The sequence below is a fragment of the Grampus griseus genome, assembly GCF_964374135.1.
Source record: "Grampus griseus genome assembly, chromosome: 11".
Lineage (NCBI taxonomy): Eukaryota > Metazoa > Chordata > Mammalia > Artiodactyla > Delphinidae > Grampus > Grampus griseus.
Genome location: NC_139005.1, coordinates 23,917,107 through 23,931,422, shown reverse-complemented (window position 1 = coordinate 23,931,422; position 14,316 = coordinate 23,917,107). Strand labels below are relative to the sequence as shown.

The 14,316-nt window shown below is 37.5% G+C and overlaps 1 protein-coding gene across 4 annotated transcripts in view; it reads right to left on the bottom strand.

Annotated features, from left to right (window-relative positions):
- Window positions 1-14,316, bottom strand: part of FAR2 (fatty acyl-CoA reductase 2) — a 137,985-nt gene that overhangs the window by 20,735 nt on the left and 102,934 nt on the right. For all 4 annotated transcript variants that reach the window (XM_082666331.1, XM_082666330.1, XM_082666332.1 and 1 more), the window contains 2 exons: window positions 8,642-8,817; window positions 4,888-5,067 (listed from right to left, as the gene is read on the bottom strand). In XM_082666331.1, coding sequence (XP_082522457.1) covers window positions 4,888-5,067; window positions 8,642-8,817 — 356 coding nt within the window. The remainder of the gene's footprint in view (window positions 1-4,887; window positions 5,068-8,641; window positions 8,818-14,316) is intronic.

Sequence of the window (14,316 nt, the reverse complement as noted above, 5' to 3'; positions counted from 1 at the left end):
GAAAAAAGACAGCGTATAAACCAAAGAAAATTTCTGAAATTAAAGCCAATGCCCTTCAGTGTACTCAAGATGTCTGAACCCATGGGTTCCAAATACTAAACTTGTACTTAAATAGCTTCAAAAGAAGCAAAAAGTTATTGAAGACTTCAGAAGGCTGTGTGTGTCACACACACACACACGCACACACAATTTCCTCTAAATATTACTTTTTTGGTTTGAAACTTATTTATTCAACCTCCTAATATCATTAATTTCATAATTTACATATTTACTGAATGAAATAGCAAGAGTAATATGTATTTTGCCTCCTAATTTTCTTATGCAATAAGCAGGGCAAGCTAGATATACCTAGAGGGATATCGGAGAAGGTGTCTGGGAGTAAATACTGGACACACTGCTTCATGGTAGCCTTTGCTCTCTTTTCTGTCATCTGGATTGCTCTTCCCTTGATTATCATGCCGTATGTTCTCACCCATGTGTCTGTTTCCCCACTTTACAATGAGTCCAGGAGGGATTATGTTTTTTATGTTTTTTATCTCTGTGTCCAATCACCTTTCTGCCACCAGGAATGAGCTACCTTATTCAGTACATGTGTGTCCTCCCACAAGACAGTCTTGATTGGCCAATTTGTGTGCTGGCAAAGGTTTGGGAAGCTGAGATGGATAATGATAGGACAGAATGGGTGAACTCAGAAGGAGGTGGGGCTGTAGGGAGACTGTGGGCAAGTAAGAGAGGGGATGTCTTTGCAGAGAATGAAGAAAAATTGGAAGTTAATGTCCGGCGGCAGTGGTGAAAAGTGCTGGGAAGCTGAAAGGTTAAAGGTTGACCAACTTCAGTTTGGCAGAGTTGGCTTCAGAATAAATTTAACAGGCTTCAAAGTAAATATGAACTTTTTATTGGGGAAAAGGGTATATCTGAGCCTAATGCTTGTGGTGACCTGTCCTCTGTATTACCCTATAGACTTTCACTGAGCATCGATTCTGGCTCCAATGACCTGACAATATGAAAATTATTCAGTTTGTTTAAGAAACAATTTAACCCTGCTCTGATTCGCATTAAAGCGTGGTACACAAAAATGACAGTTTTTTTGTCAGCTGCTTAGATGCCGTCCTAACGCTGTACAATCCTGACAATAAAAGCACAAATGCTAAAACCAGCTTCTTCCTTTCCCCTAGAATAGATAAGCATTCTTAGTGTTAACAATGTGCTCTTCAGCATGAAGGCAAAACTACTTTCCAACATTTGACCTCTTTTTGCATTTCCCAAAGGGCCATTACCGAGGCTGCTGTGACCTCAGTCTCCCTGCTTCTCACACTCTACCTGCAGCACATCTGCCATGGTTGACTGCAATTAGTGTTTGATCAAGAAACAACTTTTCTGTTTCACCTGGCAGATCGGCTGTGATTTCTGGTGGCCAAGTAGCTTAAAGTATGATTTTTAATAGATACAAATCTATCAGGAGCTTTGACTGGATTAAAGCATCTAGGAATTGAAAGACAACACAAAGTGAGGGCAGTGGGAAATTGATCATTTTCCTGTTGTCTAACTCCTGGTTCCTTTAAAAAAATGAGGACCCCTGCACTACTAAGAACAATGACAGATCCCCATGGGGTTACTGTTAATGAAAATTTCTAAGGGAGATAGAACCTAAAATTCTTGGAAACTAATTTTAACTACAGTTACTACAATTACAGAATAGAGATGAAATCAGAGAACAATATTTTCTTAAAACACAGCAACCAAACCTCGATTTAGGTGCACTAATGTTTATTAGGAATAACTTTAATGCTATTTGTCATTCTAAAATTTAATGCTATTTATTATTCAGAAAATTCCATCTGATGTAGGAATTGTTGAAACAGTCGTGAACAATGGTCTAGTTGGTGATGGGCTGCTGGGATTTATTCAAAGCATTATTCCAAACTTAACACATAGGTTTTATTCAAAGTTTAAGAAGAAAAAAAGTGCAATCCGAAACAGGGATAAGATGTGGGCATATAGGTATTTTATACACAAGACTTCACATCCCCAAATATCAGCTTGCTATGGAATTCTGTCATCTATTCTTGCTTTGTCTAAACAAACAAAGAAACAAGAACAAAAATACCAGCTGGAGTGGTATGAACAACAATCATCCAGTTCCATCAAAAAGTGATCATTTGGGCTTCCCTGGTGGCACAGTGGTTGAGAGTCCGCCTGCCGATGCAGGGGACACGGGTTCGTGCCCCGGTCCGGGAAGATCCCACATGCCGTGGAGCGGCTGGGCCCGTGAACCATGGCCTCTGAGCCTGCGTGTCCGGAGCCTGTGCTCCGCAATGGGAGAGGCCACAACAGTGAGAGGCCCGTGTACCGCAAAAAAAAAAAAAAAAAAAAAGTGTTAATTCATTCAGCAAATATTTGAGTTCCTACTATGTGCTGGCCCTGGAGAGCAAGAAGGAGCAAGAGATACTCTCCTCCTTTGAGAAGTTCATTGTCCACTGGGGAATACAGACGAATAACCAGACATTTAGAATGACCTGTGCTAAGCACAGTGTTGAAGATGAGCACTCTGGGAGCACCAGGAACGGCTACCTGAGCCCGTGGGCTCCGAGGGGAGAGCTTTGATGTCTGGATAGGAACTCACCAGGGGAAGCAGAGGTGGAAGTAGTCTCTAGAAACAGAACCGCCTAAGCAAAGGCAGAGAGGTAAGAGAGAGAGGGGTGAGTACTTCCGTGTGACTGCAGCACAAATGCAAGGGGAGGGCTGAGAGGGGGGCTGGACAGATGGTCCTTAGTATAAAATTCTGAACAAATAAATTGTAGTAATGATGTTCCCCCTGTTTAAAAAAAAACACCTTTATTTCCTTAATTGCATTCAAAATGAATTCTGTTGAGATAAAATATAATTTTATTCCTAGTTCTATTTGGATATATATATATATATATATGTTTAAAAATAATTCTTCTCCTCTGAGAGCAGTACAAGACAGACAGACATAAATTTTGTACCCATGTCAATTACTGTTTGATCATCAATCATGTATTCATTACCTGCCTTTACCAGTTGACATATAGTGGGGAGTATGGGAAGTGCCAAATGCCTGACTATAAATCAAATCCTCCTCTGGGTGGTGAGCTTATTCTTTGAAATCTGGGGTTTTTGAGCATCTGGACACAGTTTGGGAGGGAGGAAGTGGTATGGAATGGGTGAACTGAATCTCCATTTCCTAGCTCTTTTCTCTGGTGACCTCTCAGAGATCCCTCCTCAAATCGTGCTAAGGTCTGTTAGGGGTTAGGGGGTTAACAGTGGAGTGAGCCTCTGGAATCTCAGGGTCAGGAATCAAATGGGCCTGTGCTCCTTTCCTGGGCTTAGCACATCCATAAACACCACATTTACCCGGAGACAATGCTGTAAGGGGGTGGGTAAATGACAAACAAATCAATTCTATCCTGAAAACATGCCAAGGCTTTAGACATCGACTTTCCTGCACTGACTTTGGCATCAGTGTCTTTTCTCCAACTATCCTGACAAACTTTGGACTCTGAAAGGTTCCTTTGCACCAATTAAGCACATCATCATTTATTAGCAACTTAAGCAACCTCCGGCTCCTTTGGATGACTTTCATTCTTCTTTGTCCTGGATATTTTTAAATGACAGGTAAAAATATATATTATCAGAGCTGTATGAGATAAAAATGTTTGCCCTGGGGCTTCCCTGGTGGCGCAGTGGTTGAGAGTCCGCCTGCCGATGCAGGGGACACGGGTTCGTGCCCCGGTCTGGGAAGATCCCACGTGCCGCGGAGCGGCTGGGCCCGTGAGCCATGGCCACTGAGCCTGCGCGTCCGGAGCCTGTGCTCCGCAACGGGAGAGGCCACGGCAGTGAGAGGCTCGCGTACCGCAAAAAAAAAAAAAAAAAAAAAAAAAAGTTTGCCCTGAAGGGAATAAACTCTTGATTTAGCTAAAGCTTCATTTTAAAGAGTATGTCTTAAATAGAAGATACAGTATTATAAGAAATTAAAATATGACAAATTCACCAGGAAATGGTCTATTTTCTCTGCTATAATACTTTTTATGCAGAGTCTTTTTAAAAAACAAACAAAACAAGGTAAACTTGGTAAATGGAACAGAAGAATGAAGAGGCAGAACGAAAAGCATACTTATTCTGAAACCAGGGCCATGTCCTAAAAAGAAAGTGTTCCTGTTAGTTGGCAAAAAGAGAAAAATGCTAGACCTCTGTCTCTCATGCATAACAGTACAGTAAGAAAAGTGCCTCTCAGCTGAATAGAGCAAGAGACCAACACTTTCTGCCAGATTTGGAAGAAATTTCTCTTCTCTATTAGTTCTTCTTTATTAACCTTTTGATTAACTGCTATTAAACACTCCCTAGCACTGCAATAATTGCTTTATATAACTCACTTTATCATCACAACTATAAGGACAGGGGCTATTATTAGCCCCATTTTACAAATGAAGGAACTAAGGCTCAGAGAGGCCAAAGAACTTGCTCAAGGTCACACAGCTAGTAAGTTGCAGTACCTTTGCCAGTCTGATGCCAAAACCTTTCTTCTGAACGTTTATACTATGTCTGATACTTCCCTTATCTAGTAACAATGCTGAGTTCACTGAGAATTGAGAAACGACTTCCATGTAAAGTACCCTCAAGTACTTCATGCAATCCTAAACTACTCAAGACAACTTTTCTGTAGGACTTTTCTACCCCTATCCCCGCTCCATCACCAAGCACTGTATTCTCCACCGGGGATGGAGGGAATAGCAAGGACAGGGAGTTAAAGTTGGCACCTTTTGGAAGCATTTTGCTCCAAGAGTGTCTCACTTTGTTACCTTATAAATGAACGACTACAAAGAGCTAAAGAGAACAACAGTCTGCCCACCCTTCACCCCAACTTACTCCATGGAGTCGATGATTTTTTTTGGCTCCACAGGGCATGGATAGATGACTTCATCAATGTGCTTCAGGTTACAATTTGAAAAGGCAGTAGAGATGTGTATGAAGGCTTTCAGGTTTGGCATCTGACTGGCCATGAGCAAGAGCTGCTGGGTGGCAGTGACGTTAAGCTGCACAGCATGTCTGGAGAAGATTAGACAGAAGGAAATGCAGTGAGGCAACTCACATCCCGTTTTGCTGGAACTGCGCCCACTCCAATAACTGGCATATCCATCTGATTTTTGTGGCTGCATCAAAGGACAGGTCACGGCCGCAAAGTTATGTGATACTTGGAATGTATAATATGTTGATGATGTTTTCTGTGCACATAAATCCTATGATGCATGTTGCATTTAGAGGTCACGTGGTTCTAAATCAACCGGAAGGAAAAAAATCGCAATCCTCTGAATTTATAAAGGGGCTTCTTAAGCAGCCATTAAGAGAATGAAAAACATAAATTAGGCATCTAACTTAAATTAGAAAATTCAAATAAATTGGAGGAGAGCAACAGTGAATATAGAATGAGAAATACGTTTCTATTGCAAAGGTACAGGTCAGACATAAATAATGATGTTAATAGAGAACAGATGTGGTTGCCAAGGGGGAGGGAGGTGGGGGAGTGACAGATTGGAGTCTGCGATTAGCAGATGCAAACTATTACATACAGGATGGTTAAACAACAAGGTCCTACTGTAGAGCACAGGGAACTATATTCAATATCTTGTGATAAACCATAATGGAAAATAATATAAAAAAGAATGTATATATATGTATAACTGAATCACTTTGCTGTACAGCAGAAATTAGCACAACATTGTAAATCAACTTTACTTCAATAAAAAAAATTGATGTCAAAATCCTAAATTTTACCTAATAGAATACAAAGCTATATAAACATGTGATGACAATGAAATAGTTCTTTCTAGAAATACATGTTTCATACAAAATTAGGAAACCTATTAATCTAACTCAAAAAGAGAAAAAAATACATGATCATGTATATATATATATATTTTGAAAAGTTTATAAATGACATTCAATATCCATTTCCAATTCAATTTTTATAAATTCACTAAAAGAGGAATAAAATGATTTAAAAATGTATATTTTAATTTGCTAGCCTGTGTCACACTTAATGGTGAAAAGTAAGGAGCACTGATTTTAAAGTTGGGCCAAGAAGAATGCCAACAATCACTACTGCTTAACACTGCTCTGAAGTTCCAGCCTTATAATTAGAGAGGAAAATAAAATTAATAAGTACAAACACTGCAAAGGCAATCCCTAAATGACTATCAGATTATATCTGGGAAACAAACAAGCAGCTGAAAAAATTGGAATGAACAATAACATAATTCAGTAAGGTGTCCACTTATAAAAGTTATATAAAAAAATCACTAGTTTTCCTATATAGAAACAAAAATTAGAGACTATAATGGAAGAAAGGCACATATTCAAAAAAGAACATTTAAAACATATATCAAATTAATAAAAAATGAATAGGCTTTATATGAAGAAAATGATAAAACTTCATTAAGGGTCATAACAGAAAAACTGAATAAACAGACATATATTGTTCTTGGATAGGAAGAGTCAATGTTTTAAATATGTTGTTTTTCTAAATCAATCTGCATATTCAAGGTAATCTCAATGAAACTCCCAACTCTTGAAAAAACTTGGCAAATTTATTCTAAGTTTAATCAAGAGGTGAGAATAGTCAGGAAAATTCTATAAAAAGAGAAAAATGTGTGTATAGTTGCTTAATAAAATAAGAATCGTAGTCATTAAAATACTGTGGTACTGGAAGAGAAAGCCTAATTAATGGAATAAGAGTTCAGAAATAGAAATTTAATATACCATGAGAGTTTCCTTTCAAACAAAAAGTCAAAAGAAATCATTTAATAAATGCTGTTTAAAAAATAACCATCTTTTGGTAATAAAAAAATATTGTACATTCACACCTACATCGCTCTTCTTTTTATGGAATTTTCCTGACTATTATTCTTTATAGCTAAATAAATTTTAAATGGGTCAAAGATTTAAGTGTAAAAATAAAACAATAAAAATACTGGAAGAAATTATGAAAAACTGTGTAAATAATAAAATAGAGCTGAGGACAAATGATAAGCTGTTAAAATATTTTGAGCCTTATAAAAGACAAAGAGTTAATATGCTAAATCTTCCAAGAAGTCCTAAAACTGATAAGAAAACAATGTTTCAAGAGAAAAATAGGTGAAGAACATAAACAGGCATTTCACAAAAGAATAAAACGCCAATCGGCATGCAAACATCTTCAACCTTTCTGATTATCAAATAAACAGAAATCAAAATATGCAATGCTATTTGCATTATAATATTGACGATGATAAAAAGAATTAAAGAATTATAATATGGTACTGTTGTGGGTGTTAGAAATGAGCATTCATATGCACAAGAACAGTGTAAATTAATACCTCCTTTTTGGAAAGCAACTTAGCATTATATGTCAAAATATAAACTCTTCATAACCTGGACACATCTAGTATGTGTCTAACAATTCTACTTCTGGGAATTTACCCAAAGGGAAAAAAATGTATTCGACACAGATGTTCACTGCAGAGCTGTTTGTAATAGCGAAAAGCTAGAACATTCTAAAAAACATCCACCAATACAGAACTGGTTGAGTATATTATATACATGTACAATGGAATGTCATGTAGTCATTACAAGTTATAACAGAATATCAATTGACAATGAAAGATATCTAGAAATAAAATTGAACAGGTTGCAAAAAACATCATTCTCAATGTGATGCCATTTTTTTGGTAAAATTGAACATAAATATATTCTATTATGGATGCGTAAAGAAAAGCTGAGGGACTTCCCCGGTGGCGCAGTGGTTAAGCATCTGCCTGCCATGCAGGGGACAAGGGTTTGATCCCCGGTCCGGGAAGATCCCACATGCCATGGAGCAACTAAGCCCGTGAGCCACAACTACTGAGCCTGCGCTCTAAAGCCTGCAAGCCACAACTACTGAAGCCTGCGCACCTAGAGCCTGTGCTCCGCAACAAGAGAAGCCACCACAATGAGAAGCCCGCTCGTTGCAACAAAGAGTAGCCCCTGCTTGCTGCAACTAGAGAAAGCCTGTGTGCAGCAACAAAGACCCAACACAGCCAAAAATAAATAAATAATTTTTTTTTTTTTTAAAAAGAAGCTGAAATGGATGGTCTTTACAATATTAAATGGTTAACTCTGGATAGTAAGATTTTGGAGAAGTTTTACTCCTTTGTTTTTTTTTTTTTTTTCATTGAGAATATCTCTTTTTTTAAAAAAAAGAAATCATAGGGACTTCCCTGGTGGTCCAGTGGTAAAGAATCTGCCTTCCAATTCAGGGGACATAGGTTCGATCCCTGGTCTGGGAACTAAGATCCCACATGTTGCCGGACAACTAAGCCCGTGTGCCACAGCTTCTGAGCCCATGCACTCTGGAGCCCGCATGCCACAACTAGAGAGAAAACCTGCATGCCACAACTAGAGAAGAGAAATCCCATACACCACAACTAGAGAGAAGCCCTCGCGCTGCAAAAAAGAGTCCGTGAGCTACAACTAAGACCTGACACAGCCAAGAATAAAATAAATAAATATTAAAAAAATAATAAAATGGAAATCATAGAGAAACTTACACCCACACGCGTGCACACACATGTATAATACAAGTCATGAGGGGGGAATGGGGATGTACCTCAGGTGGTCATCAAAGCGCACAGTAGCCGCACAGTGGAAGATGATGTCTGTGTAGGAAAGAAGCTCCTGCATGTCCTGCATGCTGATGGCAAAGTCATTCTGATTGAGATCTGCAGAAATAGCTCGGATCTTCTCATGCACGTTTGGACAAACTTCTTTGACTTTTTCAAACAGCTAAAACATAAATATAAATCATCAAAGATCATCATCACCATCACACTGTTCTTGTTTTCACTGACTTGTTTCATTATAATTCTCAAAAACTGGTTTTAGTTGTAATAATATGACTCAACCATTTGCTGTACTGCATGCAGTTCAAGGTCAGCTTAGTATAATTCCTGCTCCTCTTAATTTGGTAGAATTTGAAAAAGTCAGTTCCAATAACCAGTAAGGAGTGTATTTTGAACTTTTCCTGCAGGGTGAAGGAGGGGTAGTAAGTCATCCTTATCCTGTGCCATCCTTTCTTCCCTTCCAAGGCAGCTTCAGGTTTATACATGATGATTGTTTCCATTTCTGCCTGGGAAATATTGTTTTCAGTGCAAAATTACCAGCCTTTACACAGCCTTGACAAATTACCAGCAAAATCACCAGCCTTTAAGGTCTCATGAGCACAGGTTCAAAACAACTTGGTTAATTGTACCAGATTAACAAGATGTCTTAGAAGCACAAAGATAATTAGAAAAAAACAAATTGAGAAAACTTGTAATGGGTAAAACAAAAAAAATTTTATATAATCTCATTCTAATATAAATGGTAGTTATTGTCTAGTAAGAGGATTACATGAGCTCATGTACTTTTTATAAGATTTTAATTGATTTTTTAATGTTCTAATTTATTTATACAGGGAAAAGGAAAGAGCACTGGCAGTTTTAGCTTTTATTACAATTATTCAGATGAAACAGAGTCTCTACTTTCCCCTCCACACAGAAGTTCTCAGATTAAATTTGTATTTTCCATTTTCTCAGAAAATAACAATTTTAATGAAATGATCTTGGCTCCAGCCTACTTTGATAAAATAAAATTTTATTGTAGTATTGGTATGGTATGTTAACTGTGAGGACGAGAAAAGTAAGGTTAAATGTTTAGAAAGGTTAAGAGCAGAGAAAATTAGTCTATGTTTTTAATAATAATATAGTAATGGAGATGAACAATCCTTTTCTCCCTTTTAACCCCCAAAGAATGTTTTCATCTGTTGCTTGATCCTTAACAGAAGGCTTCTCCTCCCCATTAGAGAGCTACCCAACGCTTTTCTGTTGGGTAATAAGAAGTTAATCTCAGGTATTCAGAGAAATCATGTCTCATTTGTATCAGGCAAGACCATGTTCAGAGGAACATGGAAATTTAAATGAAGCCAACTAGGGAAGGGAATAAAATCCATGTACTGACCTGGCAAGATAACATACTTCTGTCTTGCAGCTATGATTTTCCTGCACTATAAGGTCGGCCTTTTTAGTAAGTGTGACTATAATTCTGAAAATAATTCAGAAGTTAGGTCAATCCTCAATGCTTTTTTGACATCTGGGATTGAAAAGTATCTGAGGGACATTCTCAAAAAAGGTCATTCTGGTTCTTTCAGAAAGACATTTAATAGCTCTCCAGGCATAATGGATCATGAGCATGCTAGTATTTGCTTTCCCAGTCAAATGTTTTCCTTTGTAGTTTGTGTTAATTGTACAACAAACACAGGATGTTTTTGGATAAATTTATGTAACATTTGTACAATTACCCCCCTTTTTAATAACTGCATTTGTAGAAGGCTCTTTTTTGAGTCATGATAGATTTTATTCATAAGAACTCTATTTAAGGTTCTGTGGAGTCTGACTTTGGCCTGTGTTGACTTATGGCTGCTTGAGAGCAAGACGTGGAAAATGACCTGTGTCCATCCTTCTGGCAGTGGGGCTGCTCACAGATGATGTAAGATGCCATACTTAGATTTTCTGTTGCCTTTGGTTTTTATGACTTTAAAAGGCAGAGGCTATTGTTATACTGTATTATACTTTCAGACCACCTGTGCAATGTTGAACAGCACCGAAATACATTTACAGCATTACTATTTTAGGAGATAATTACTATTTTGGGAAATAATGTCCCAATCTACATCCTATTTGTGGATTTATGTTTTCAAATGAGAGGGGATATCTGAGTGAACATAGTGTAATTTAAAAAAAAAATTTAAGGGCTTCCCTGGTGGCACAGTGGTTGAGAGTCCGCCTGCCAATGCAGGGGACACGGGTTCGTGCCCCGGTCCGGGAGGATCCCACATGCCGCGGAGCGGCTGGGCCCGTGAGCCATGGCCGCTGAGCCTGCGCGTCCGGAGTCTGTGCTCCACAACGGGAGAGGCCACAACAGTGAGAGGCCCACGTACCGCAAAAAAAAAGAAGTTTAAGTTTTCTGATCTAGTTGGTATTGATTACAATCAGCTGAAATAAATCAATGAATTGGCTGCATCAACTCAAACCACAGTGCTAAATTAGGGTCTCATTTTACTATATTAGCCAGGCCTAATAATATGACTTGCTTTGTCTGGCATCTCAGCATACAGCTGTAGCTTCTAACAAAATAATTCTCCTTAAATGTTGGTACATCCTAAATAGAGTGCTAGAGATTACAGCCAACTGCCATGTAACAGGTCAGTGCCTTTCAAAGTGTTATCCCCCAAGTGAACTGCATTGAAATCACTAGTATGCAAGAAGACCCAATGCAGCCATAAACAAACAAACAAACAAATAAATAAATAAAAGAGAAATCACTAGTATGCATCTTAAAAATGTATATTCCTGGACCCCATTCCATAATCACCAAGTAAGAAATCACTGGGGCATGCCCAGGAGTTTGCATTTCACATAGTTTCACAGTTGATTTTAACTGAACCCAAGATGAGAACTTCTCTAGTTGGACTGTTAAATAACTGATGAACAATTGTGTATGACTCATTTCCCTTTTTAACTGCCCAGGGCAATTACAAGACATCAGTGGTTTTCAAACTGTGTTGGCATAAGAAAAATCTAGGGACCAATTAAAGATGATGTCCTTACTACACCCTCAGAGATCTTGACTCAGTAGGTTTGATATGTAACCCAAGAGTTGTATTTCTTAACCATCTCCACAGATAGGTCTGATGGTCCAGGTACATACTTAGAGAAACAGTGACTCCAAAAATTCATGTCCATTTTAAAATTCTGGGCTTAAATTTCACCCTCTGGCTTGTAAACTCCTTGATTCTCTTATATCTCTTTATCCTTGACAGCACCCAGTTCATTGAAATGACTCAAATTTTGCTTGTTAAATTGAAATTAATTACTGTAAGAATAGTAATAGAACCATAAATGGGAGCTTGATTCCTGAAATTGGTTACCAGCTCTTTTGTATTGGTGGAATAAAAGACAGCAGGTAACTACTGCTAAAAGAAGACACAAAGTGTTCCCTTGGGTCCTCTGTATTAACTGCCAAGGTGGGGGGCGCATGGAAAGGCTCAGAGCAGACCCTTTTCTTTTGTAATAATGACAAGACTAAATGACAGATGAAATGATGCAAATGGATCCTCAATAGATACCAGCCCTTCTGAAAGTTTTTTTTTTTTTTTTGGCTAAGACATTTATTAAAGGCAAGAAAAAATACTTGGAATAAAAATGAGTTAAGAAAAAATAAAATTTCAAAAATTTCAGTGAAGGCCCACCAATAAAGAACTTAATATAATTATTTTAGATTCTAAGAGTTTATCATCTTCCTTCTCATATATTATTTAATGGCATAGGACTGAGATGGTAAAGCGTTGAATAACTACTTGCTATTTTTGAACACTCAGGACTGCTGCTTTTCCATTTTAGGAAACCATGTTCTTGACAGGAGGAAGACACATTTCTGTGGTCACTGAAAGATAACAGCTGTGAGGTGATCTAAGCATTTCAAACTGATAACAAAGCAATACATTTTTCTTGGAAAGTTTAGGAGTGTTCCATTGATTTGACATTATACAGGCAAGTATTTCTCTCTCTTTCAATTTATTTTTTAAACATGAGAGACTATTATGGCAATAATTACTTATAGCTCAGAGGCAAGAGAGAAACTTTGAAAATCCTAAGTAAGAAAATTGACAGAAAGAGAACTGTTTGGATTCAATAAACTCCTTAGGTATGACTTCTGTGGCCAGAGACTAAGACTGCATTTTTATTAGAAGCAGGAATTGGGCAAGGAGTGGAGGGCATGACATTTATATAATGCTTTTGAAACAATGTACAGGCCCTGCACTTGGACTTCTACAGTCAATTTGTTATCCACATGACCTAACTTGGGAGGCATGTAGGAGTCACTACCTCCTGAAGGCTATTAAATGTAATCATTCCTTTCTAATCATGAGAGTCTTTGATCTTTATTCAGTTTACTGATTCCCTCTCTTCAAATATAATTATATTATTTAGTCACAATAACCAACAAAAATTTGCTTAGTATTTTTATTTTGTGAAAAAAAAAGTTAGGTCCCTTAAACTAAAGTGCAATCTCTATGGAATATCTGGCATCCCAATGAAAAAGAGAGCCTGTAACATTTATCATAGAAATATTAGAGTGCTGAGTAAAAGCAAATCAACGAATTTTGCAAGTTAGCTCTTGAACAAGAAAGACATTAAGAAAGGCTATATATAATCTAAGTTGAGAACAATTAAATACAAATAAATGCATGTAAATTAAGGCAAAAACCCATCATACCTAATGTAAAGATTCACAAAACGTTAGGATTTTGCTAGTTCACTACTAACTTCCATAAGATATGAAGAATTAACCTAGAAGTTTTTACTGCTTTAGTGAGGACCACTCTATAGGACCATAAGGCAGTCTGGTGTAGTACTAGTTTGTCAAATTTTTGCATACAGTAGGGTTGCTTGAGAAGTTGTTTAAAAAGACAAAAAACCCAGAAAACCCAGATGTACTGACCCTAGAGATTCTGACTGAGTTCTGAGTTGAAGCTTGGGCGCCTGGAGTTTGTACAAGCTCTATAATGAATCTGATACACACTGAAGGTGTGAACCATTGGTGTATTAGAAAGATCCCAGGCTCTTTGGAGTCAGGAAGGCCAGGGTTTGAAGCCTAGTTCTGCCATTTACTAACTGTGTGACTGGGGTGAGTTACTCACCTCATGGGGCCTCCGTGTCTTCACCTGCATATTTATCTAAAATGTCAATCAAAGGACTGTCTCATTCTGTGATCTCAGAGAACTAATAATTCAGCATGTATTCTGCTATTCTTTTTTTTTTCTACTTTTCTTTTTTTCCCACAGTTTTACTAAGAAATAATTGGAATACATTACTGTATAAGCTTAAGAGGTACAGCATGATGGCTTGATTTACATATATTGTGAAATGATTACCACAATAGGTTCAGCTAACATCCATCTTCTCATATAGATACAATAAAAAGAAAAGAATGAAAAAAAGGAAAAAATGTTCTCCTTGTGATGAGAACCCTTAGGAATTACTCTATTAACAACTTTCCTGTATATCATACCTATTCTGCTATTCTTGAAAACAATTTTGCATTTAACAAAATTATAGTTCACTTTACATAAGAATCTATAATAAATGCTAGAGGTGACACAGTTCATCATCTTGTTAACGCTCTGTTCCCATGCCAAAGGCCTGCTTCACAGAGTTCTTTGAGAATAAGTACCTGGTTAGAGGA